The 23,785-nt window shown below is 52.4% G+C and overlaps 12 protein-coding genes and 1 non-coding gene across 13 annotated transcripts; 7 read left to right on the top strand and 6 right to left on the bottom strand.

Moving 5' to 3' along the window:
- Positions 1 to 89: 89 nt before the first annotated feature.
- On the bottom strand, positions 90 to 532 carry ATEG_05675 (uncharacterized protein; the record flags this gene model as incomplete). The annotated part of the gene is made up of 2 exons (XM_001214853.1): positions 90 to 249; positions 330 to 532. 2 exons carry the CDS (start codon positions 530 to 532, stop codon positions 90 to 92), a joined length of 363 nt encoding a protein of 120 aa, XP_001214853.1.
- A 380-nt stretch (positions 533 to 912) lies between these two features.
- On the top strand, positions 913 to 2,773 carry ATEG_05674 (amidase; the record flags this gene model as incomplete). The annotated part of the gene is made up of 5 exons (XM_001214852.1): positions 913 to 1,166; positions 1,225 to 1,246; positions 1,304 to 1,576; positions 1,632 to 1,826; positions 1,877 to 2,773. The coding sequence occupies 5 exons, from the start codon at positions 913 to 915 to the stop codon at positions 2,771 to 2,773; spliced, it is 1,641 nt and encodes a 546-aa protein (XP_001214852.1).
- Positions 2,774 to 3,257: 484 nt separating this feature from the next.
- On the top strand, positions 3,258 to 4,324 carry ATEG_05673 (polysaccharide deacetylase family protein; the record flags this gene model as incomplete). Its single annotated transcript, XM_001214851.1, has 4 exons — positions 3,258 to 3,363; positions 3,421 to 3,998; positions 4,054 to 4,157; positions 4,204 to 4,324. 4 exons carry the CDS (start codon positions 3,258 to 3,260, stop codon positions 4,322 to 4,324), a joined length of 909 nt encoding a protein of 302 aa, XP_001214851.1.
- Positions 4,325 to 4,463: 139 nt separating this feature from the next.
- On the bottom strand, positions 4,464 to 5,741 carry ATEG_05672 (replication factor C subunit 4; the record flags this gene model as incomplete). Its single annotated transcript, XM_001214850.1, has 5 exons — positions 4,464 to 4,689; positions 4,742 to 5,164; positions 5,224 to 5,323; positions 5,377 to 5,597; positions 5,653 to 5,741. The coding sequence occupies 5 exons, from the start codon at positions 5,739 to 5,741 to the stop codon at positions 4,464 to 4,466; spliced, it is 1,059 nt and encodes a 352-aa protein (XP_001214850.1).
- A 608-nt stretch (positions 5,742 to 6,349) lies between these two features.
- ATEG_05671 (uncharacterized protein) lies at positions 6,350 to 6,759 on the top strand (the record flags this gene model as incomplete). Its single annotated transcript, XM_001214849.1, has 2 exons — positions 6,350 to 6,722; positions 6,755 to 6,759. The coding sequence occupies 2 exons, from the start codon at positions 6,350 to 6,352 to the stop codon at positions 6,757 to 6,759; spliced, it is 378 nt and encodes a 125-aa protein (XP_001214849.1).
- Positions 6,760 to 7,103: 344 nt separating this feature from the next.
- Positions 7,104 to 8,322, bottom strand: ATEG_05670 (protein GET4; the record flags this gene model as incomplete). The annotated part of the gene is made up of 4 exons (XM_001214848.1): positions 7,104 to 7,687; positions 7,749 to 7,901; positions 7,959 to 8,212; positions 8,279 to 8,322. 4 exons carry the CDS (start codon positions 8,320 to 8,322, stop codon positions 7,104 to 7,106), a joined length of 1,035 nt encoding a protein of 344 aa, XP_001214848.1.
- A 463-nt stretch (positions 8,323 to 8,785) lies between these two features.
- On the top strand, positions 8,786 to 10,337 carry ATEG_05669 (DXO/RAI1 family decapping nuclease; the record flags this gene model as incomplete). The annotated part of the gene is made up of 6 exons (XM_001214847.1): positions 8,786 to 8,860; positions 8,916 to 9,158; positions 9,298 to 9,325; positions 9,598 to 9,768; positions 9,838 to 10,137; positions 10,189 to 10,337. The coding sequence occupies 6 exons, from the start codon at positions 8,786 to 8,788 to the stop codon at positions 10,335 to 10,337; spliced, it is 966 nt and encodes a 321-aa protein (XP_001214847.1).
- A 558-nt stretch (positions 10,338 to 10,895) lies between these two features.
- On the bottom strand, positions 10,896 to 12,327 carry ATEG_05668 (tRNA dimethylallyltransferase; the record flags this gene model as incomplete). Its single annotated transcript, XM_001214846.1, has 2 exons — positions 10,896 to 12,218; positions 12,277 to 12,327. The coding sequence occupies 2 exons, from the start codon at positions 12,325 to 12,327 to the stop codon at positions 10,896 to 10,898; spliced, it is 1,374 nt and encodes a 457-aa protein (XP_001214846.1).
- Positions 12,328 to 12,712: 385 nt separating this feature from the next.
- Positions 12,713 to 13,598, top strand: ATEG_05667 (putative ABC transporter; the record flags this gene model as incomplete). Its single annotated transcript, XM_001214845.1, has 2 exons — positions 12,713 to 12,836; positions 12,892 to 13,598. 2 exons carry the CDS (start codon positions 12,713 to 12,715, stop codon positions 13,596 to 13,598), a joined length of 831 nt encoding a protein of 276 aa, XP_001214845.1.
- A 245-nt stretch (positions 13,599 to 13,843) lies between these two features.
- On the bottom strand, positions 13,844 to 16,344 carry ATEG_05666 (Elongator subunit ELP2; the record flags this gene model as incomplete). Its single annotated transcript, XM_001214844.1, has 2 exons — positions 13,844 to 16,162; positions 16,216 to 16,344. The coding sequence occupies 2 exons, from the start codon at positions 16,342 to 16,344 to the stop codon at positions 13,844 to 13,846; spliced, it is 2,448 nt and encodes an 815-aa protein (XP_001214844.1).
- Positions 16,345 to 17,229: 885 nt separating this feature from the next.
- Positions 17,230 to 19,444, bottom strand: ATEG_05665 (bifunctional fructose-2,6-bisphosphate 2-phosphatase/6-phosphofructo-2-kinase; the record flags this gene model as incomplete). Its single annotated transcript, XM_001214843.1, has 8 exons — positions 17,230 to 17,469; positions 17,525 to 17,701; positions 17,758 to 18,132; positions 18,190 to 18,309; positions 18,518 to 18,598; positions 18,669 to 18,838; positions 19,040 to 19,326; positions 19,431 to 19,444. 8 exons carry the CDS (start codon positions 19,442 to 19,444, stop codon positions 17,230 to 17,232), a joined length of 1,464 nt encoding a protein of 487 aa, XP_001214843.1.
- An 821-nt stretch (positions 19,445 to 20,265) lies between these two features.
- On the top strand, positions 20,266 to 21,485 carry tom40 (TOM complex pore protein TOM40; the record flags this gene model as incomplete). The annotated part of the gene is made up of 3 exons (XM_001214842.1): positions 20,266 to 20,577; positions 20,668 to 21,315; positions 21,378 to 21,485. 3 exons carry the CDS (start codon positions 20,266 to 20,268, stop codon positions 21,483 to 21,485), a joined length of 1,068 nt encoding a protein of 355 aa, XP_001214842.1.
- Positions 21,486 to 22,429: 944 nt separating this feature from the next.
- Positions 22,430 to 22,520, top strand: ATEG_10534. Its single transcript has one exon. It is a non-coding gene; the product is annotated as a tRNA-Phe (tRNA).
- Positions 22,521 to 23,785: the final 1,265 nt, after the last annotated feature.

The following is a 23,785-nucleotide window of genomic DNA, read 5'->3' as shown; positions in this document are numbered from 1 at the left end:
GTATCTCTCGATGATCTGGGACTGGGTCGACGCGTCCAGGGAGGGATACCGATCGAGGGTCAAGCGCATTTCCTCTTTGGTTTGGGCGTTCAGAAAAGCGAGCTCTTCGGGACCGTTGCGCTCAGGGGAGAGCTGGGGCGTAAGCTCGATGACTTCCTTCGCGCCCTCGCGATGGGGGCCGCCCTGGATGGGAGGCAGCAGATTCCGCCAGCGGCCTTCAATCCTCCCGATCTGGTAGCGGTCGATTTGCTGGCGTGTTTCAGCAGAATGCATTCTATATTACTTTCATCAGCTACGGTGAAGGGGTCTTGTGAGCCATAAGCACATACACCGTAAACTCGTTGGTTGCATCCTTGCCGATGAAATGCTGTATGGGCTTGTAGCCGCCCGGGTGGTAGGGAAGCCATGCGTCGAGGCGTAGCACCTTCTGATCTATAATGACGATGGACTGGCCATTGGCGATCAGGGCTTCAATCTCGCCATGAGAAAGCACCCGAGTCTTTTCTCCAGCTGCATCGGGGGGGAGAGTCATGGTGGGAGTGCGGATGTGCAAGAGAGATGCCTAGAGTCGAAGTTCAAGACTGGCAAAAGAAGCCGAATAAGCCGAGTAGTGGAGTACATCGCACCACATTCGAGTAATGCGGCTGTGCGTACGCGTATGTTTCGGATTGATATTAATCTAAGTAGTATGATATTCATAGTCTAGCATTACACTACCCAGTGTATACAATCCTCCATGTTATCATTATCAAAAGTTGGAGACATGGGGTTGGTAGCCGAGTTGGAGACGTTGAGTAGACGGACAGAACTCCGCGGTACAGTATATATAGTGTCGGGTGGATGTATATCACCCGCCCTCATCATTCTAATCAGCTTGTCTTCCCCGAATCGTACCATCACCATCCATACACCATGGGTAGCGTCCAGAAGTGGGAGGAAATTGTCACCCGCAAACAGGCCCTCCGTGACCAGGCCTTGAAGCCATATATGGTCTCCGATCTGGATGAGCGTCCGCCCCAAATCCACAATGTTCACGAACGCTCTTGTGTCCGTGATGATCCAATCATCCAAGAAATCACAGATATTGACAATGTCCTGGCCCTCCTCGGTCAGCTAAAATCCGGGAAGTACAGCGCCGAACAGGTGGTTCAGGCCTATATCCGCAGGTGTGTATGGCGATGACTGCAGTCCGGCAATATACGAAGCTAACCCTGTCTCACGTAGAGCTGTAGTAGCTCATCAACTGGTATGTCAACTTTTCCCCCTAAATAACAAAGCACGCATTCGATCTAACTCTCATCAGACCAACGCAATTACAGAAGTAGTCTTCGACGATGCATTGGCTCAGGCCCGAGAGCTGGACCGTGTGTTCAAGGAGACCGGCCAGCTCAAAGGGCCGCTCCATGGGATTCCAATCACAGTCAAAGACCAGTTCAGCATCAAGGGTGTAGACAGCACACTGGGCTACGTCGGTCGGTCGTTCTCTCCTGCTACGGAGGATGCGGTGATCGTGCAGATGCTCAAGGAGATGGGCGCGGTGATCCTACTCAAGACGAATCTGCCACAGAGTATCATGGTCCGTATATCCGCAACCTAGCCTGTCCAAAGTGCGACTGTACTAACTCTGTCAGTGGGCGGAGACCGACAATCCCCTCTGGGGGCGAACGGTAAATCCTCGCAACCCTGATTTCACTCCGGGCGGATCTACTGGTGGCGAGGGAGCTCTACTAGCCCTTCACGGCTCTCTGTTTGGCCTGGGAACAGACATTGGCGGAAGCGTCCGAATCCCGCAGTGCATCAACGGGCTGTACGGTTTCAAGCCAAGTGTAAGTTCCTTCCTGCAACCCTACGCAGTATTCTCTCTGACCATCTATAGAGCAGCCGATATCCATACCTCGGGGTGCCAGTATCCACAGAAGGACAAGAGCACGTCCCATCTTCCGTCGGTCCCATGGCTCGCGACCTGTCATCTCTCTGCTATGTAAGCCGTCTAGTCGCCAACGCAAAACCATGGGAGTTCGATCCCAAATGCACCCCTCTCCCCTGGAATGAGGTCGCCTTCCAGGAGGTCCAGAGTAGACCCCTGGTAATCGGACTGATTCTCGACGACGGTGTAGTCAAGGTGCATCCTCCTATCGAACGCGCGCTGCGGGATCTAGCATCCAAGCTTGAGAAACAGGGCCACGAGGTCATCACATGGGATACGTCGGACCACCATGAATGCATCAAGCTCATGGACCAGTACTACACCGCTGACGGGTGCGAGGATATCCTCCGTGATGTCGGCGCGGCGGGAGAGCCGATGATTCCCCATGTCCAGGCGCTGGTTGACCGTGCGAAGGCCATCTCTGTCTACGAGTACTGGCAGCTCAACAAGGGGAAGGTCGCACTACAGAGGAAGTACCTTAACAAGTGGAATGCCACGCGGTCTCCTTCCGGTAAGCCGGTTGATGTGCTTCTGTCTCCCACGACGCCGCACCCTGCTATCCCGCACCGCGCGCTCCGATGGGTGGGCTACACTAAGATCTGGAACCTGCTCGATTACCCGGCTGTCACCTTTCCCGTCGACGAGGTCAGAGAAGATGTAGATCGGCTGCCAGCGGGAGGTTATCAGCCGCGCAATGAGCTGGATGCATGGAACTGGAGTCTTTACGAGCCAAAGACAATGAATGGGCATCCGATTAACCTACAGGTCATTGGGAAGAAGCTCAATGAGGAGAAGGTGCTGGGGGCGGCGACCATTATCGAGAAGATCTGGAGGGAGAAGTCATAGACCATGGTGTGCAGTGGGCCTGTTAGCGCTTGTGCAGAACAGTCCGCAATGTCATAGAGTCTGTTGAATAGTTCGAATAGCCGGCAAAGCATCCTCTACTGATCGATGCCCTCCATGTATACAGGTACACTGTATACCCCCACTCTTGTCCTCTCCAACTCTGTTGGAGACATACATTTGGAGTAAGCCAAAGACCACGAGTAAGGTACCGTATCGACCGACGAATAACTATTGATATGTCGGACTATCCAGATAAGACGATCAACCCCAGGATTCCGTAAGTTGGAGGTACCTATCTACGGAGATATTTCCCATAGGTATCTTATCGTTCCCTCGCCCCCTCCCCTCACTCCCCACCCTTAAGCACTTGGCCGGGTCATATAAGTCCTTAGGCGTTCGCATTAAGCATTCATCTTACCCATATCTCACCCATATGTAAATATTTTGATAACTCACAGAATACCAGTGACCTACACCATCAAAAATGGGCAAAAAGCGCGTTCTAGTCAGCTACGGCGTCGACATCGACGCCGTCGCCGGTTGGCTGGGCTCCTATGGCGGCGAAGACAGCGTCAACGACATCAGTCGAGGTACGCCGCCTCTCTACAGTAGAATATACTCTACTACATCAATACTGACTCTGACAGGCCTCTTCGCCGGCCACATCGGCACAATGCGGTTGCTCAAAATGTTCGAAAAGTACAACATCAAAGCAACCTGGTTTATCCCGGGCCACTCGCTCGAGACCTTCCCGGACGAGTGCGCCAAAATCCGGGACGCGGGCCACGAGATCGGGCTGCACGGGTACAGCCACGAGAACCCCACGGACATGAGCATCCAGCAGCAGAAGGACATCCTCGACAAGACGTACCAGCTGCTGACGGACTTCTGCGGCAAGCCGCCGCGGGGCACGGTGGCGCCGTGGTGGGAGACGAGCAAGGAGATGACGGAGCTGCTGCTCGAGTACGGCATCGAGTACGACCATTCCATGTCGCACCACGACTGCCAGATGTACTGGCTGCGCACGGGGGATAGTTGGACCAAGATTGATTACACCCAGGATGCGCATACGTGGATGAAGCCGCTGGAGCGGGGAGAGGAGACGGGGCTGGTGGAGATCCCTGGGAACTGGTACATTGATGATCTGCCGCCTATGATGTTTATCAAGAACTCGGCCAATAGTCATGGCTGGGTGAATCCGAGAGATATTGAGGATATCTGGAAGGTGGGTTATCGCTCTGGAGTGGCCATTGGTGTTGGGCGTGGCTGATGTCGCTTAGGATCACTTTGACTACTTCTACCGGGAGTACGACGAGTTCGTGTTTCCCATGACTATCCATCCGGATGTCTCAGGACGGCCACATGTGCTTCTCATGCATGAGCGGTAAGTTCCAGGCTGGTGTGCGTATAGGTCGATACTGATGTTCTAGGATCATTGAGCATATCAACAAACACGAAGGGGTGGAATGGGTAACCATGGAGCAGATGTGTGACGATTTCAAGAGCAAGAACAGTCCCCCAGTCGGAGCAAAAATGCCTAAAAAGAAGTGATGAATGAAATGTTTGGAGCAGATCTTCTATGAGTAGCTTGAGATTTCATGTCATTAATCTAAGTGAACTTTCATGGGCCTTACTGGCCGAACGCCGAAACACCAAGCAATCCCACGTAACAATGTCTCTATTATACACCCTAGGCTCGAGGCGGCTCAAAGAGCTGGGGCTTCATGTTGATCTTGCAAAGCTTTGATACGCACCCACTCAATTGGAGCAGAGACTGTACCCCGTCCAGAATCCGCATGTGCGTGAAGCCGATTTCCCGGATGAATTCGAGTTTCGAGTGTTCCGACAGCGTTGGGATAGTCTTTGTAACGCGGAACATGGTACTGATGATGTCGTGCGAGGAGTAGCCAAGAGTCCTAGACGCAATTAGTGTGTTGCGCGAGGTATATCAGCAGCGACGGCACATACCACAGCTCATTCAGTGTCTCCAGAGCAGCATCCACCTTGCCTTCCCAGCAAGCCTTAATCATCGCCTGCACCTTGACGGGATGCGGGCTGTCCACAACACGGAAGACATTGTCACCACTGACGAAGCCAAATCCGGACCAGGTGCTCTGCAGATTGTTGATCGCCTGACGCATATCACCCTCTGCGCTGAAGACCAAAGCCGCGAGCCCATCTTCGGTGTGTTCCACTTTTTCGGCGTCGCAAACCTGCTTCAGACGCTTGACGACTTGTCCGTCGGTTAACCGTGCGTAGCGAAGGATCGCACATCGGGACTGGAGAGGTTCGATGATCTTGTTGGATTGATTGCAGGCGAATGCAAATCGCGTGGTGGATGAATAGATTTCCATGGTGCGTCTCAGCGCCTGCTGCGCACCGGGGGTCATACTAAACAACGTTAGCTATTAGTATGTATGGAGAGCCACATTGTTGGGAATAGCACTCACCTGTCGGCTTCATCGAGGATGATAATCTTATGACGTCCAGGTGGGAGGGTCACTTTCTTCTGAGCGAAGCCCTTGATGCGGTTTCGCACGACATCGATACCTGAAAGGTCAGCAAGCTGTTCGTCCGCCTCCCTGACCATCAAGACGCAATACCTCTTTCATCACTGGCATTCAATTCTAGAACTGCATCCTTGTATGCATCTCCCAACAGCTGTCTGGCGAGGCACAAGATAGAAGTTGTTTTTCCAATACCCGGCATGCCCGAGATGATCACATGCGGCATGTTGCCATCTTTGGCGATAATCTTCAGACGCTCGATCGTTTCTGTGTTTCCGACGACATCATCGAGGAAAACGGGGCGGTACTTTTCGACCCTAAAGATAGGTACTGGTTAGATGGAGCCGAACAAATCTCAAGCTAGGCACATACCAGGGGAGTTCGTAGTCGGGAGGAGCACCGGCGGTGACGGCCTTGAGGCCATTGCGCGACGCACTGGTGGAGGATTCGGCTTGGACCATTATGTGTTCCGTCGTTGTGGTGAGAATCGGTGGTCGTGGTTGATCGTAAGAAAGCTCGGTGGTGGAAGACGCGAAAGTCGGAGCGCGCAGACGCGTCGGATGGCCGAATCGGGAATAATTCGAGCCCTTAGTAAGACCACCCTCAGTACTGTTAAGTGTCGGACTTAAAACACCTGTGTGTAATAGAGACTGGTGTTGAAGGATTTCTAGTACTGGAATGTCCTCAATATCCGACAGAAGAGTTGCTGGAATTGACGTTGTTGAATTTGCTGCGATCAGCTCTATGCGCATCGCGTGACTCGTGATTGGCGAATCCGCAAGCAACATCCCCATTTCTCCATCTTCATCTTCACTTCTCCAACTACCTCACGCCCTGCATCGCCCTTAGGGGTTCATCCCTATGCCCACAACTTATTCTTAATTCTCCTTATCACCCCTCGCTCGTCCTGTGGATTTCTCCCGATCAGAAAATCTCAGTATCGCATCCCCCGTCCTCCTTACATGCTACGATACCGCTGTCTTCTCCGGTCCACCCAGTCCTCTCGATGCATATACCGACTTATCTTCTGCTGACTCCATTCGCCCGGTGATTGAACGCTGTCGCCAACATGGGAACCACCTCTGTCCGTCGGAACCTCTTCCACCACCATCTCAGTCGCCGCCCCGTATCAACCGCACCCCCCAATCCCTCCATGCCGAGCGGTACAGCCAGCGGAGTCTCCAGCCTTTCCTCGCATATTATAGCTCCTGCTGCGAACGAGTCCACCTCCTCGTTAAGCTCGGGGTCCGGAGATACGGGAGAGATCGTGGTCCGGGACAAGAACGGCGGCTATAAGCTCGACGTCCCCGTTCTTCCACCCGTCGTTGGAGAAGACGGCGATGAGATGGAGGGTGTGGAGGGCAGCGGTGCTACTGGAGGCTCCGCTGCTACAGGGGCGGACTCTACGGCGCAGACGGAAATCAGTGGCCGTGAGAAAGAAAGTGCGTGTCCTTCTTACTGCTTTCAGTACCAGCCTGACCTGAATGGTGTAGAGATCGAGGCGAGCCTCGTAGAAATGATGTGCCGAAATCGGAATAGGCAGTTGAGCAATGAGCCAGCTGGTGAGTTGCATTCTCCTCTCATTGGGGAGTGCCGTATGATAGGGTTTTGGCTGATTGCGATAGAAATCCTCGGTCTCATCCAGCAGAGCCTCCAGAACAAAGTGGCGGCATTGGACGAGGATAATTGGATGTACGAGCCAGAGTCCAATTCACGAGTTTGATGCAAATTATCAAGCTTTCATGCATGCTATTCATTACATACTGCAGGGCTATCTCTATCTGCATGTGCCCTCTCGAATCACGCTCATGTCCTGCCGTCTCCTAATCAAGCTCCGGGTTTGACGGAGGTGCTTCGACTTTCCTTGACGGTCCCCGACTCTGCGGTCCCCTTCCACCTGCGCCACCCTGGCCGCCAAACAACATGCTACCCATCATATCCAGCAGAGGGTTCCCTTGTCTGGGTATCTTGATAGCGAAATACTGTTCGCCAATCTGCGCCAAGGCATCGTCCCAGAGCCCGACCTCTTGAATCTGCGACGCATACTGCGCCGTCAATTGCTTGAAGAGGTCCGCACTGCCACGCTGGATGGTGAGGAGCAGCATGCTTATGAAATTCAGTAGAGGCAGTGCTGGGAACACGCGCACGTCTGCACTGGCGCTGCTGACGACTTGGGAGCCGAGGGATGGATTCGAGGAGGACAGTCGCGACGTAAAAATGAGAAAGGCCTTGTTGGCACTGCGAATGTTGCCAGTGAGGAGGTATGGGAAGACAGCGCGTGAGGCGTAGATGGCCGCCGTGTGCGGCTCGTCATTCGTGTACCACTCATATTCCAGTTTCGCCAGCGTCTCGGCGGACTCGGATGTACCAAGGATGAGATGCTTCTCGGCATCATATGGCTCATGGTCTAGAAAAACCAGTCAGAGAAACTTCATCGATCGTATTTAGTATTCCAACGTGTTTCGTACCTTCGGCGTAGACTGTTCCAGCGGCATGGTGCAAGTCAGGGTCACCCCTCTCCAAGGGACCGCATCGTCCGCTCCAAGCAATCATTTCCTGAATATACCGTCTCCGTGTAGGCTCCTCGGGAGGGAATTCGTGAAGAAGTTCGATGAGGCGCTCTAGGTCCCGGTGATTAGCATGGAACTCATAGGTGTCTTTGCCGGGAGCTCACTCACTCTTCCGAGAACGGTCTTCCGCATCATCTTTTCCACTGATCTCCCAGCCGGACTTGTTATAAACCTCAAGAACCAGCATGATCGCGAGGTCGCCTCCACTCGCCGAAGCGCCCTGCTGGGAACCAGCTCTCAGCAACGCGGTAGCCCCTCCAGCCAGCAGTTCCGCCGCCGCATCGTAGTTCGCCTGCTTGATGTACCGCGCGGCAATGACCCGGAGTTGCTGGTGAGCTTCGTAGTAGGCCCCGGAAGCGATCCTACAAGTACACCATCGTTAGCCATCGTCCTGTCTGCTCACAGCGGAACAATCGGCGGAGAGGTACTTTTCGCGCTGTCGGGCAATCGTCTTGTCGATCCGAGAGGTCATGTTGATACGTGTCCACCGCAGCAGCTGCTGGTCAGCTAAGGAATATTCGGAAGAAATGGACAGTTTGCGACAGAGGAGAACGCGGCGAAGGGAACAGTTTGAGCTGGTAGTTGGGAGACTTTTGGTGGGGGGCGGGTTCGGGTCTAAAGTAGTATAGCTCGGTGGGAGCAGACAAGCAATCCCTCCCCTTCCTCTCCAACCGCCTTTTCCACATCTACTGTACTACCTTACTATATATACATGGAACACACATCCAACGTGATACCAGCCATTTCGCAGGTCGCCATCACATCTCTTCCTTCGTCTTTTGGGCTGGCCTATTGAACCCGGGGTTGTCCGCCCTTGTCACTTCATCCGCGCATCACGAATACAGGGCGTAACATACATTACCTAGCAATCTATCAGAGCTTGCTACACCTCTCCCATCCGCGCTGGCCCATGCAACGGCCGTGCTACAGCAAAAATGAACCGCACTGGCTTTGACATCCAGCCCATTGGTCGCTTCTACGCTTCCAATACCACCATCCGACGCCCAAAGGTGGGTGTAACTTGCGCTTCCTCTATGACGGAACCCGAACATAACCGTCGTCCAGGAGATCGCTTGCTTTTCATACGATGATGAACACAGCTTTCATCTGGGGGACTCGTCCCTGCGGTACTACTACCCACCTAAGCTTCCCGCAGACCTGAACCAGGGCTTTGATGAATTCCAGAAGCTCGATGATAGCGGAGACGAACATCTAGATGCTCTTCTGGAAACCATCATGGCGCTGGAAAAGGAGACGGGGAAGACGTCTGACGCCGACATCATCACCTGGCGAGGCATGATGACCAAGGTAAGGACATTGATGGTGAATGATACCTGCGCATATCGCTAATGGTGAGGGCTAGATCCTAGCAGCGCCTTTTGATCATATGAATGGGTATTTTTTTCGTGAGAATGAATCTTTGAGGTATCTATTAATCCGCGGATAGGTTCGAAATGAATGCCACCTGTTTTCAGGTAAGTTTGCAGTTTGCGCAATTGTTTCATGACTCCATGTTCACACACTCACCTCCTCCAGGGAACCATGTGGGTATAGACCGACCATGTCAAGACGAGCTTATGTTGACGGTTCTAGCTTCATTGAGGAAAACAACAGCTACAAGAACCAACAGAAGCAAATCCAGAAGAATCAGAGAATGCCTCCGGGCATGGCTTCCCAGGAACTAATGGCGTATTGGGGTCAGATCGTCCACCCTATTACTAATGGCATGGTTTTAACCAAACACTAGGCTACAAATTTGAGACTCTATCTGTCATCAATCAACCATGGGACCCAACTTCGCGGGAGGAGATCGAAGGCCGACCCGAGCTGGTCGTGAACAACAAAGCACAATACTGCTCAGTTGTACGAACTGGGATCGGTAGTACGAAGCTAATTATCGGTGGAGAAGTCGACGCCGGTACGTTGGAACTGTCTAAACCCATGGCGAAAAGTCGGTCTCGCAGCGGATACTAACGCTGGTTCACAGTTTGGGACTGCAAACCGGATCGCAAAGAGGACCCCATCCACTGGGTGGAGTTGAAGACCTCAGCGGAGATACGGAACGATAGAGACATGCTGAAGTATGAGCGGAAGCTCCTCAAGTTCTGGGCCCAATCTTTCCTCCTCGGCGTGCCTAAGATCATTGTCGGTTTCCGTGACCAATATGGCATTGTTCATCGCCTAGAGGAACTGGAGACGGCCAGCATACCAGTCAAGGTCAAGAAGGCCGGTAAAGGAACTTGGGATGGGAACATCTGCATCAACTTTGCCGCTGCCTTCCTTGAATGTATGGATCAGTACATTCCTTCCAATTTCCATAAACTAATCTTATATGTAGGGCTGAAATCCGTGATCCAGGGAGAAGGAACGTGGAGGATACGAAAACTTGAGAAATCCTCCGTCATTGAGGTTTTCAAAATTGAGGAAACCGGTACAGGGGATATTATTTCACCAGCTTTCGCGGCCTGGCGATCAACAACAACATGAGGTTCTCCTTAAAGTATGGAATGGTCTATTGCCTGCCTTTCTAGCGTGACCCGAGGCCAGTTCAGCGTTTGGTGAAGCGTGTCTGTGTCCTGTTCGAGGAACTCCTTGATGTATCTTATTATGCAGGCCGCGGCATTTGAAGTGGAGGTCACGGTTCTTCGATGTCATCTTGAGATGCCATCTTCCGGTGAAATTTTCGAATCTTGGAAGCTCCGGCTGCTACTTCAGGCATGGCTAACGCATGGCTTGGACTATGCATGCATACCGGGACTGAAAGAGACACGGCTCTCCTAAACTCCCAAGTGCTAGGCGGGTGACGGGTAAACCTCCGTCAGCGCTTCGATATACTTCCCCCCTGACCAAGCCTCGCTCGAAATGAGGGCTGTCTGCATTCCAGGATGCCAATCTATACGAGGCACTACCTACTGCTTCCTGGCTTAGATACATCTCAATCATTTCTACAATGCATTAGATGGGTATCAGCTCTATCCATTATACACACGATCCAGCGTGTGCCAAACTCCTGCTGTAATTATTCAACAAAATGTATCCAACAGTCTATTGCTCGCTCTGTTGGGCATTCTCCAATTCCTCCTGTCGTTTCCGCAGATACTCGTCGCGCTCGGCCTTCCTAGCTGCACCTTTGAGGGCCCTCTTATGGGCATGTCCATTGAGGTGTATATTCCATTGATCCTCGGTGGTCATGGTCTTCTTGCAAACTTCACAGGTAAAGCACTTTCCTTCGGAACTCCCGTTCCTCTGTTCTTGTGCTTCCCTCGCGCTCAGGGTCGTCCTCGCAAGCTCCGAAAGAGATTTAGGGTCTGGCGCAGGGTCGCCGTTTAGCAGGCACTGGACGACACGTTCGGAGGGTTCAGTAATACACTTCGTCCAGGCATCAACATTCGTACTGTCCATGACATAGAGGCGGTCTTTCATGCCAGTTTCTGCCAGCGCTGTCCACAACTTATTTCGGATCCATTTGACCTGGGAAACGGCGTATTGACGGGTTGCGGTCTTGACCGACTCAATGCAGGTTTTCCTGAGTGCATCCAACTCTGCTTCGCTTGATGTTCCCTTGTAGACTGCCTCAAAGTAAGGCGCCAGCTCCTTGAATCCAATGGAAACCCAGACGCCCCGAGTGCGGTCAACGGAAACGCCCTCCGCTTGTTTCTCCTGGAGATAATCCGACATGCGTTGCGCCTCCGTCATGAGACCCTGGTCAACCATTGCGTCCACGCGTTTTTCGAGTCGAGCTTTGAGCGTCTCCTTCTCCGAGTGGACCCAGAAAATCACCGTGGGGAAGCGTAGCTGGCCAGTTTCCGTGGACGAGTCGGGGTCGCTTGCAACGGTCTGTCGCTGGCGCTTTTGTTCAGCGTAGACTTCCGATGCCGGTCTTCCCGTCTGGAAGTAGATTTCAAGGGAGCGACGGATCTTTCGCGTCTCATTTGGGTGCCATCGATCCGCCATGACGGGGTCGACCTCTCTGAGTTTCTGCAGGACGACCTCGGGCGATGCGTTGAGGATGGGCCATTTGACTGCCGAGTCCTCCTCCTCATCGCTGGACTGGTTGTCCGCCATCCCATCTCCAACCAGCTGGTCCTTGAACAGAACAGTCTGCGTGTAGTAATGGGTTCCTCCCACCAGGATCGGGATCTTCCCCCTGCCATGTATATCCTTGATGATCCGGAGGCATTCGTTCTTGAATAGTCCTACTCGCCATGGCTCTTCGTGTAGGTCGATACAGCTAATCAGGTGATGCGGAATTCCATTTCGTTCCTCGATTGGGATCTGGTTCGTGATGATGGGGAGGCCGCGGTACATTTGCATTGCGTCGCCATTGATGATTTCACCATTGAAGCGTGTAGCCAATTCCACTGCGAGCTATCTACATCCGTCAGTAACAGATACACTGAGCAACCGCACGTCCGGAGCATATTACCTTGGACTTGCCGGTGCCCGTGGCACCGACGACTGCTATGAGGGGTTCCATCGGGCGTCGGAGAAAGGAAAAACACCGGAAGAGACTGCGCATGGAATGAAGTCGCAAAACAATATCACCATATTGATACTAAAGCCCCATGGATCCAGACATGCGACCAGATAGGACAGTTGGCAGCAGTCGGTGGAAGACCGAGGAATAATGCAAGACGGAGGAAGGGAAAAAATCGCGGAGGAAAATGAAGCCATTACCTCATCGGAGCTTATCTGATCTCATCGTTAAGAAACCCATTAAGCGTCGCATTTTCCCCGCCATCTTCCTTGGTGACTCACTGTTTGTCTGACAATCATATCTTCTCAACTTAACTTTCAATCTGATCCAGGAGTATCCTATTTTCCTGTCGAGAACGGTCGATTTCGCCCTCTCACCTCCCACAATGGCCTCTTCGGCGCCCTCAATCCAAGTAAAGAATCTCACATATGCATTCCAGGACGGGACTTCTGGATTGTCAAACGTGACTCTGGACGTACCCCCAGGAAGTCGTACCCTACTCATTGGAGGTATCTTCATGGCCAAGGCGCAAGCCCACCCTCATCAATACTAACACACGAACAGCCAATGGCGCGGGGAAAACGACGCTCCTACGACTCCTCGCCGGCAAACGCCTGGCGCCCAATGACACCATCTCCGTCGGCGGCAAAGACCCCTTCAAGGACGGCCTGGAAGGCGTGACGTATCTAGGCGTGGAGTGGGTTCTCAACAGCATCGTGCGAACGGACATCGACGTCCCGACGCTGCTCGCCTCAGTCGGCGGCAACGCCTACCCGGAGCGCCGGGACGAGCTCGTCGACATCCTAGACATCGACCTGAACTGGCGCATGCACGCCGTGTCGGACGGCGAACGGCGCCGTGTCCAGCTCGCCATGGGCCTCCTCCGGCCGTGGCAGGTTCTCCTTCTCGACGAGATCACCGTCGACCTCGACCTGCTCTCGCGGAGCAATTTCCTGGCCTTCCTGAAGCGGGAGACCGAGACGCGGCCGTGCTCTATTGTCTATGCGACGCATATCCTGGACAACTTGACGCACTGGCCGACGCATCTGGTGCATATGCATCTTGGCTCGGTGCGGCAGTGGGGTCCGTTTGAGAAGTTCCGGCAAGAGGTGAACGAAACGTCGGAGAATAGCCAGCTTGGTGAGCTGGTGCTTAAGTGGCTCAAAGAGGATCTGGATGCTAGAGGGCCGCGAAACGGACGCAGTAGCGAAGGCAAGACTTACGAGTCTCTCGAGGGCAAGGGTGGATATGGTTTCGAAAAGAGAAACTGATTGGTCCATTTGCTTACCTTCGTCGCCATTTCTCGCATTGTCTTTCGCTTGTGTTTGACCTGGGACCTACGTCTCCCAGTCCGCTGATTCCATTCAACACTTAATTCATGTCAACCATGATGGTAATGCTTGCATAGAGGGGTTATGGCAAACATCTTCAACATTTTGGGAGTTCTTCAACAATGGCGGATCTAACTGATGGTTTGGTTATTCCTTTTGCTCCTGTATATACATATCACTGAGGTCTATGGGAATATGTTCTGAATCTCAAATATCCTCATAGAGGTGTCTTCGCTTGCAACAGCAAGCTCAAATCTACTTCCGCCATCTTTCACTGCAGTAGGTCGCCATGCTAATTGAGTAATCGCCTTCGAAGGTGACATGGCCTTGTCAATGTTTGCGATACAAGTAGCCTCCAGCGTCTGTGCCGCAATCTGGTAGACAGACAGCTCCCCGCTCTCCTCGCCGACCGCGAGAACGAACGAGGCATTCTGTGCCAATGGGAGGAAGGAGATGGCAGTGACCGGAGTCTTCAATGGAATGGTCACCTTACACGTGAAGTTCCCCTCGTCCAATTGCCAAAGCTTCACGGACTTGTCTCGACCAGCGGTTGCGAAGCTGGGAGTCTCCGTGCCGGGGGCCCAGGCAGCATCTAGAATCATCCTAGAGTGGCCCTTCGGGTTTGATGTGAGGAGTTTGAAAGTGGACGGCTCTTCATCGCTCCGACAGAAGAGAGCCCACTGGCGGTCTCGTCCAACACTAAGCAAATACTTGTCGTCATCGGAGAAGCAAAGACTCGTGATCGTCAATGTATGGGCTGCAAGTGACGGCCGGATTTCGTGCCAGCTAGACGTGTCGTAGAGACGAATCACGGCGTGATCGATCGAACTAGCTTTGCAAGCAGTGGCAATGATTGTACGATCATGGCTCACTGCTACTGCGGAGATTTCATAGCCATGGCCGTAGAGTTTCTCGTGCTCAGGCCATAACGTAAAGCGAGCGAGCTGATCCTCGAGGGGAGGCCGGTCCGATTCCGCAAGTATCGTCTGGTTTTCCTGTGTTTTGCTAACTTCTGCAGCCGTGTCGGCATCGCCGTCTGCCGCGGCCTCTTCGCCCATGGATTGGTTGGACAGGCCCAGGACTGGGATCTGGGCCGTGTCTGGCAACTCCGCTTCTGTAGTCTGCTTCACTCCGCTCAGTCGCTCAAGCAACTTGGCTATCGGTTTGGGTTCATTGAAGACCCGGAGGAGCTTCTCCTCTGCACCAGAAACGAAACGTGCCGGCCCTAGCGTATCAACACAGTTCAAATCGTACCCGTGGATCTGCGGTCTGGAGAACTCATGCCAGGAGGTCACCCCATCGCGTAGCCATTGAGCATGCAGACGTGTGGTCTGATCTGCACTAGTCGACAGTAGATACCCCCCGTTAGGCTCCCATTGTATACCATTGGCGGATCGCACGTGTCCAGAGATACCCAGCGCTTGATTCCAGAGGTCGGATTCCGCATCATAATCCCATTTCCGCCAGCTTCCAGTGCGGCCTAGAGTGACAACTTGCTTGCCGTCCGGTGACCAGAGCCCAATCCAGAATCCACCGGTACTTCCAGTAGCGGTCGTAGAGCCTTTTTGTACACTGATCTGACCCATCCGTTCCACAGACACCCAAACACCCGACACGGAGTCTTGTTCCCAGATGGTCAGTGTGTTATCCGCAGAGGCGGTGAGGAGTTGCTGGCGATCCGGGTCAGGGTTCCAAGATGTCGTATAGATCCAGTCTTCGTTTCCAAACAAGAGAGCCTCAAAAGTAACAGAGTACTTCGAGCCTGCTGCATGGAATTGGTGAGCCTTGTTGGACAACGTAGGCTCCAACCCACCCAACATGGGGTCGTCATCATCCTTAGGCTCCGAGGGTGCAGCGTCTCCTTTCTGGAGCCGCCAGAGCCGAACGTACTTGTCCTGACTTGCAGAAGCCAGAAGCAGGTCCCCAGTCTGACTCTGCTTGTCTTTTGTGAATGAGAGTGAGCGCACCCAGGCTTCATGTCCAGATAGCACAGCAGCAAACTTAAAGTCCGTTTCGGTGTCAGATCTCTCGGATACGTAGATTTGTACGATGTTTGTGGTGCCTGCAACCGCCAAAACTAAGGGCGCGTCATTTGTGTCCGTCTGGAGCAGGTGAAGTCCCAGCGCAAGCGGGAAGAACCGCGGTTTCATCGGTATAGACTTCAAGAGTTCACCTCTGATCTCCGGTTCAGATGAAATCCTCCAAATCTTCACAGTCCCATCTGCTGCACTCGAGGCAACAATCTCTGCGCCATCTGCGATAGCAACAGTATTGACAGAGCTTGTGTGGCCTTTCAGAGTCTGGACGAGCGTGAACTTGCGAGAATCGACAGGGTCGGCTTTCCATAGCCGGATGGTATGATCGACAGAGCCGGTGATGATAAGTTTGATTCCCGTCTTGGGGCAGGTATAGAATCGGACGGCGCTGACCTTGTCGGTATGGCCCACGAGTAGAGCATAGACCCCGCGTTGGGAAGTGTCCTGTGCGCGCAACCCACAAATTAGCTGATACTCTCATGAAACATAGACCAAATATCGCCTTATTACAATCCCCTTACCCTTGGATCCCACAAAGCTACATTATTGTCTGCGCCAAAGGCGAGCACACCCGACTGGACATCCCAGTCTGCGGCGGCTGGATGCCTGTTTCCCCCGACACTGATGTAGCTGGTTGTGATGGACACCATGAAGATTATGAACTCAGACAGTGGCGACCTGGATCTTGTGTTTCGAGAGCCGATCTGGAGTTAATCGGTGTGGGGGAGGATCAATTGGAGAAAAGTCGATCGTGGGGTTGAGGAGTTGTCGCAACGGATATGAGCAAATGACTTTTTGCCTTTATCGATAAGGGCGGCCAAAGAACCCTCACCCGCCGCGCGACATTCTTCTTCCTCTTCCCCGCCACAAGCACCTCACTCCCTGAGATACAATCCTTACCGTTTAGAGGGAGCTTACAATCATTCTATTGTGTTGACGCTTTCTCCATAATGGCCACTGAAGTTGTATCCAACGCCGCGACTGCGGGTACTGAAGCTCCGGCTTCCATTCCCATTACGGTCGAATTCACGTTCGCACACCCTTTCTTCGGGCTCCTCTGACATACTCATACTGACTTATTCCTTGAAGAGGAGGCCTAGAGATGCTCTTTTCCAACGAACGCAAACATCAAATTACCCTTCCCGGGCAAACCAGCGACGGTAGCCACCCGAACATCGCCTTTCTTCTTCAATACCTCGTCAAGAATGTCATGAGAGACCAAAGAAAGGAGCTCTTCATCCTGGAAGACAATGTGTATGTCCCAGCATATGTATTGCGGAAACCTCGCTGATCAGCGCTCCAGACGTCCGGGGATTCTTGTTCTCATCAACGACGCAGACTGGGAGCTTGAAGGGGAGGAAACATACGAGCTTCAGCCCGGCGATAATATTGTCTTCGTCTCCACGCTACACGGTGGATAGATCCTGGTCCTACATTTACGCCATTGTCTGTCATGAGGCATGATATTGCATGATCAACGCTTAATTATATCTGATATCCTTCACGCTCTTATGTCCCTCAGGGGAAACCCGCTCCTAAACGACATCTTCCACGTGCTGCTGCGAAATTCTCTCGGGTTCGCGAGGGGTCCGGAGACCACTTTGAGGAGTCGAAAACCCTTCTTTCGGGCTACCTAGGCCTCCCATCAAAGGAGTATTCACTCCACTAGGGGGCACGGGGATTTTGATGTCCTGAGGTGACCCCGGGATGATCTCATCCGGCAGATCGTCAATATGGATGCGGCGTGCCTCATTTTGATAACTCTCGGGAATGATCTGGTCATTGTTAGATGGATCATCCATGTCCTAGATATATATCTGACTGCCTTACCTCGATGATCTCGTCGCGCGGGAACTCTAAGAATGGGATATCCGCGGCATTGCATGCCATCAGATAGCCATATAGAACTCTCAAGACGCTTTCATGGGCAATTATGAGAAGATCATTCTGCTCGCGCTCAAGTTCCAGGATGATGGGCTCCAGACGCACGGCGAGATCGTGATATGACTACACAAGATCGGTTAACATGTGCCGTAGTCCCAATGCCAGGGGAGTTCACTCACTTCTGCACGGGGATACCTATGGTGATAGGGATCAAGTTCGTGCTTTGCCACCTCCTCCGGGTATTCTTCCCGGATTCTCTTCTCTGACATTTTCTCGCAGACGCCAGGGTTGAGCTGGCTAAGCTGTGACCGTTGCCGTACCTTATAGCCTGACTCATAGAGGTACTTGGCGGTCTCGATTGTTCTGCGCCTTGTAGACGTCCAAACGGTCAAAGGCTTCAACTCGTAATCAGTCTCACCTTGATCAATCATAGCCTGTTTCTCAGACTCCCTATGCTTTAGCAGGCACTCGGTCATCTTCTTAGCATAATGCTCCCCTTTCTCAGACAACGACGCGTCTGCTTTGTAGGAGTCTGCTTCCAGAGAAACGCCAGCCTGGTAAACGGATGCTTAGTCTGTGGGCACCAAAATGTAACCATGTCAACTACTTACGCGTGCAAAATAAGTGTGTCTATCTTTGATGTGGAGGTTGAGGAGATAAAACACAATCCGGTGGGACAAGTAACCGAAGCTCCGGTTGTTCACAATCAATCTCTCCCCTGCGTTGATCATCTAGGTCTGAAGTTTAGTGGGACAGTTTGATGACTGAGAATGTTGGGAGTACCTTGATGTAATTCAAGTCATGCTCTTCCATTGTCTGGAAATTAGGGATTCGGGCCGTTATGCGGGCTAAGTAATGTTTCACGGCATCCTCCGAAGTCCACCCAACATACTGCTACATGTTAGACTGTGTAAGGTTGCCCAAAAGGTTTCGACTTACATCTGGTGAAGAGATTTTCACTCGACGAACATTCTCCTCGATAATGCGTTCATCATCGCACCACGATTCAATAAAGAGCGTCTGTTGGAGGGGTCAGAACAAGCTACAAATGGTGGCATCAGGAGTCAGCATAGGTAGCAAGCTTCCATACTTCAATATCATGTTTAGCGAATTCCTTGGCAAGAGACCTTCTCCCGGATGCTAGAGGATTGACGGCATCATAAATGGCGATCTGGCCATTTTCCTCGTTCAAGAACTGGTAGATGTCTTCACGACATCTCTTTACTATCTTCTGTCGTAAAAGAACCGAGGAAGCCGATGCTGTGACTGGTCAGCGACAGCTCTGTCAGATAAGGCATAGTGGAGCCTCTTGCCATTGACGAAGAAGTAGTCGTCGGGAATGTCTTGGCCAACGGGGATTGTCGCACGTCTATAGTCACCAAGATGAAAGATCCTCGTTTTGACACCCAGCCTACTCTGCAATTAGCACGATAAGAGCAAGAGTGACTCGGAGAAACACACCATCGGAGATAGCGCGCGAGGGCAACCGAGATATGTCTAAATCGGAACCATCTGAGTTAGCTCGATTCATGATTCCATACTGAGCTGGTGAGACGAACGTCTTCCCCCGCGCTGGTAGGCCCACGGTGATGATGACGATCCGACCGGAATGGAATAGACGGCCCGACTCCGTACTATACAGCTGGGCCGGGGCTAGATCTGCCTTTTCCGGTAGATCGTGGATCGCATCAACGAAGGTGGATGACTTCCGCCGAAATCGGGGAGAGTTGACCACAATGTCCGCTGTCCTGGGTGATATTAGTGATTTCGTTTATCGAAAGTAGATACAATGGCAAGTGGGACGCCGACGGAACCGACGCTTGGTTACAGATGAAATTGAAGGCGAACCTACAGTAGGGTGTCCATGAAGAATTGATAGAGTGAAAAGCGGTGGACCGGTGACAAGAGTTGAATTGATGGAACGGTTGGTTTCAGGGCGTCGGAAAGAACAAGCCCAGAAGCAATCAATCATAAATAGAGAAGCAAGGCCCCTTATGTGTGGACCCTATTCGGAGAGCCCAAAGAAGAAGCAAGAAGACGCCAATCCCGATGATGGACGCGGGATGTACTCTTCACCGAAGCTGGCGCTGGCCCAGGTTCCCGATGGATGGATGGCCGGTACGATATAGCGGAGAAAATCCCCTGCGAAGTAAACCGAAGGACTCAAACAGAATAAAAAGAAATCTTCAATGAAAAAACAAACAAAGGAAACGAGCCACGCAGCCGTCGTCGAGGGAGATTATGAGGTAAAGGCATCAATCAGGCGGTCGAGAGATTATATCATCGCTGGATGGCGGCCTAGAGAATCAGGCCGGTCACCTTCCCGGTAGGGCCCGAAGCAGTAGTGCGAACTCGGGCGGTCTACAACGACCCAACGCGCAGGCCCGGCGGAAAAGCAAAAGTGACTTTTTTCAATCCCAACACCTTCGTTCCAATACTTCATCCTGCCCTGGTGTCTTCTTTCTTCCCGCCATTCGCACTCGACCAGAGCAGCCCGGACGCAGCCCATTGTCCTCGTCAAGCTCTGATTTTCACGTTTCTTGGCAGATTTCCTACCACCTTGTCTTCTCGGTGTTCAGCTTGAGGGCTGGTCTCAGAGCTTTCTTCCCAGGCGCCGCATACCCGCGTGACGACTTCTCTCGCTCATCCTCGAGAATTCTTCTCCTCGTCTTTTAAATCTCTCCACAATGGCCGAATATCTCACTCCTCCTTCGTTCCTCACGGATAACAGCGTCGCTGCCGCCCTTAAGGATGCATACTCCTCGTTCTCCGAGCGCAGGGCGGCCCTCGGCCTGCCTAACCCGGGAACCGTCGACAACATCGCCCGCGAAGTCCAGAAAGAAGTGCTTCTCTCCAACTTCATGTTCTCCGGTCTCCGGGCAGACTTGACCAAGGTGTTCGGCATGAGCCCCCTGTTCCGTGTATCGCATGCGTTCTCCATGGGCTCGTCCGGAAACCTGCCCCCGTATGCCTTCTCCGCCATGTACGGAAGCCCGAAGGTAAGCCAACAAAGTCCACTTCATACAATATCTCTTTCAATTAAGAGTGAAAAAGGGAAAGGATCGATGACTGATGGTATTTCTGAATAGGTCTTCATGCAAGGTAACTTCGGAAGCGATGGCGCTCTTGCTGCTGTCGGCAACTATCGTTGGAACCCCAAGCTCGTCACCAAGACCAACACTCAGATCATGGCCGGTGCCAGCCAGGGCCTTATCCAGATCGACAACGACTACACCGGCGATGACTTCTCGGCCTCGCTCAAGGCCTTCAACCCTTCGTTGTTGGAGGGTGGCCTTACCGGAATTTTCGTTGGCAGCTACCTTCAGTCTGTGACTCCTAGCCTGGCTCTCGGCTTCGAGGCTATCTGGCAACGTCAGGGCATGAACACCCGTCCGGAAAGTGCCATCTCTTACAGCGCCCGCTACAAGACCAGTGACTGGATCGCCAGTGCCCAGCTCCAGGCCCAGGGTGTCTTCACTGCTTCTTACTGGAAGAAGCTCTCTGATCGCGTCGAAGCTGGTGCCGACCTCAACCTTCAGTTCGCTCCCAACGCTGCCGCTGCTCTCATGGGCGGCCCCAGCCGCGACGGTACCACCGCCATTGGTGTCAAGTACGATTTCCGTGCTTCTACCTTCCGCGCTCAGGTCGACAGTGCCGGTAAGGTCAGCTGCCTTCTCGAGAAGCGGATAGCTATGCCCATCTCTCTTACCTTTGCTGGTGAGATCGATCAGGCCAAGGTACGTTGTCTTCGCTCCATAAATCCGAGTTTTCCAATGGCTAACGCTTCTTCTTTCACTAGCAATCCGCTAAGCTCGGTCTTGCTGTTTCCCTTGAGATCGCTGGCGAGGAGCTGATGGAGCAGCAAGAGAAGATTGAGGCTCAGGGCATGGTCCCCCCGCCTTTCTAGATGTCTCGCGCGCATTGCTGGGCCTAATTGAACACCCCCCAATGGGAGGAGACCCGCTCATGTCCCCTGTCTCCCTTCCAGCCGATAACCTTTTCACCTTTTGTTTTAGTAGCACTTCACTCCCCCTCCTCCCTATATGTGTGTTTGAAGATGGTGTGTGTCTCCTTAGGAGTTTGTCCCCTTGAGCGCGGTTTGCTGGTCCAGGGATGCAGTCGGTTGGCGCCACGGAACCACCTTTTGTATAGATTCTTGTTTGTGATTCGAATCTTTCTTATACTCCTTTTTCTTACGGATTTATCTATGATTATTCACCTGTCTCTTTTACTCTCTTGCTTTCTTGTTACCTTACCTTTTCCGGTGGCTATATTGGCTGATTGACAGGACTGTTCGACATGCATGGAGGCAACTCGCGGGAAACTGTTATCTGTTTATGCATCATAGATGGGCAATGTAAAACAAGTTATGGTCGTTGACTAGAGATAATGGTAGTGGGCGCATTGCGCATCAAGCATGTGTGAGGTGTATACCAAAAGATATATATCGAGGGGTTACCTATTATGCATAGACGGACGTGCTCCGACCTCGAACACCGCAGGAAGAGCACCCTTGGTGGTACTATTTTTACTCACCGGTGCCCTGAAGAGGCCAAGCAGCCTCGAAATGCTGTTCAATTGTAGTCTATGAGCAAGATGGACTCGATAGTCCCCCATGCATCCGAGGGACTAGGGGGACCTTCCATGAAGATGAAATGCATGAAGCTAAGTTAAAGGGGATTTAAGCGTAGGTGGTGAAGCCATTCATATGAAGGATGTGCAATTGATGAGCTTGCATTCAACTAGTCATACATAAGTATCACTAATGGGAACTTTTGGATGGTACGGTAAAAGCAGGTCTTCTTTTGCGCTGTGTTATTATTTGATATTCATAGAAAATAAACATCACGTGGGGTGATGGTGCAGTTGGGAGCTCGTCTGACTGAAGTTTCATACGAATCTGATTATCAGAAGGTCACCGGTTCGATCCCGGTTCACCCCATTTCTTTTTTTGCTCTTCATCCTTTTTTCACATGAACCAACTCACAACCCGCTATAACCCCATTGTTGGGGTTATCCTGAGACACAATGCCAGTAAAGGCTAGCCTAGCGAAGACTTACCGTGTCCATGACAAGCGCCAAAGGAAATTAACATCAAAATGGGATGGAATAAGTGGACTCTCGCAGCTTAGAGCGTGCCCGTATTCCATAGTGTCTCCATCAGATGGGGACGCACCCACACAAATTAATAACGACGACTCCATACTCCGTCCCCAAGGACCATCTGTATATGCAACTAACTAACCTTGCACCCTCCACCGGGGCGTCTCCGTACTCCGTCCTGAGCAAGAGCTGGAGCAGACCCCGGGGTGTTGTCGGGGGGCGGTCCCATCCCGCTGGCGCAGACTCGGTAGCCCAACAATTGCAACACGGAAGGTCTGCATGGGACTAAACCGTTCGAGTCCCCACCGGGGGGAGAAGCTAATGCATTCTCGGCGATTTCGGCTAGAGGGCCAGTGGTGGTCCTTCGTTTTCATTCTGAAGTTGAACAATATGACTGCACCGTAGAGGTCGGGGCCGTGACAAGGATCCCAGCACATGGTCCGCTCGGAGATGATAGCGTGGTCACTACAGGAGTCGCTCGGACCATTGGAGAATGTGGCGAATTTTGTCGGGTCTTCCTGTGAGGATGTCCGTGGTTGATAGTTGACGTCCCGCTGGCCATAGTTGCTTTAGGGGGTTCCACCATGACATCATTCCTTTGAGTGCACCTTTTTTCCGTCGTCCGTTCACCCATCGGGATAGACGTCTTTCATTATGATAGTGGCTAGGTTTGTTTTTGGTCTTCCTCTCGAGGTGTGGAGGGCATGGGTGATGTTTCGATGGATTTGAAACGGTCATGTCCTCGGAAATGCTTGACCTTGACGGGTAAGGGTAGGGCTCATAGTATGACGGAGGAATGGTCGGTCTCAGGTACACTCGGTCCTTACATGCCGCTGGAAACCTACGGGCATGACCCATATTCCGTACAGTGGTAGAATGTCGGGTTGGGTCAATAATAATGCATGATTTGTGCAGCTTGTTTCAGCGCCCAGCCACTCCTGCGCCGAATAGCAGGAGAATCGTAGAGGCTGGTCTACCCATAATATCTGAATCAACGCTTACTCGACGATTTTTTCAAAAGACCCTGGACAGTCCGCATGGCCAATGCCGACGTGACGTCGGTGATGCCCATGCATTCATACCTTAACCACCTCAGGCTGTCGC

Source organism: Aspergillus terreus, genomic scaffold (genome assembly GCF_000149615.1).
Source record: "Aspergillus terreus NIH2624 scaffold_8 genomic scaffold, whole genome shotgun sequence".
Lineage (NCBI taxonomy): Eukaryota > Fungi > Ascomycota > Eurotiomycetes > Eurotiales > Aspergillaceae > Aspergillus > Aspergillus terreus.
Note: the sequence above shows the minus strand (reverse complement) of the source record. Positions and strands in the feature narration are given on the sequence as shown.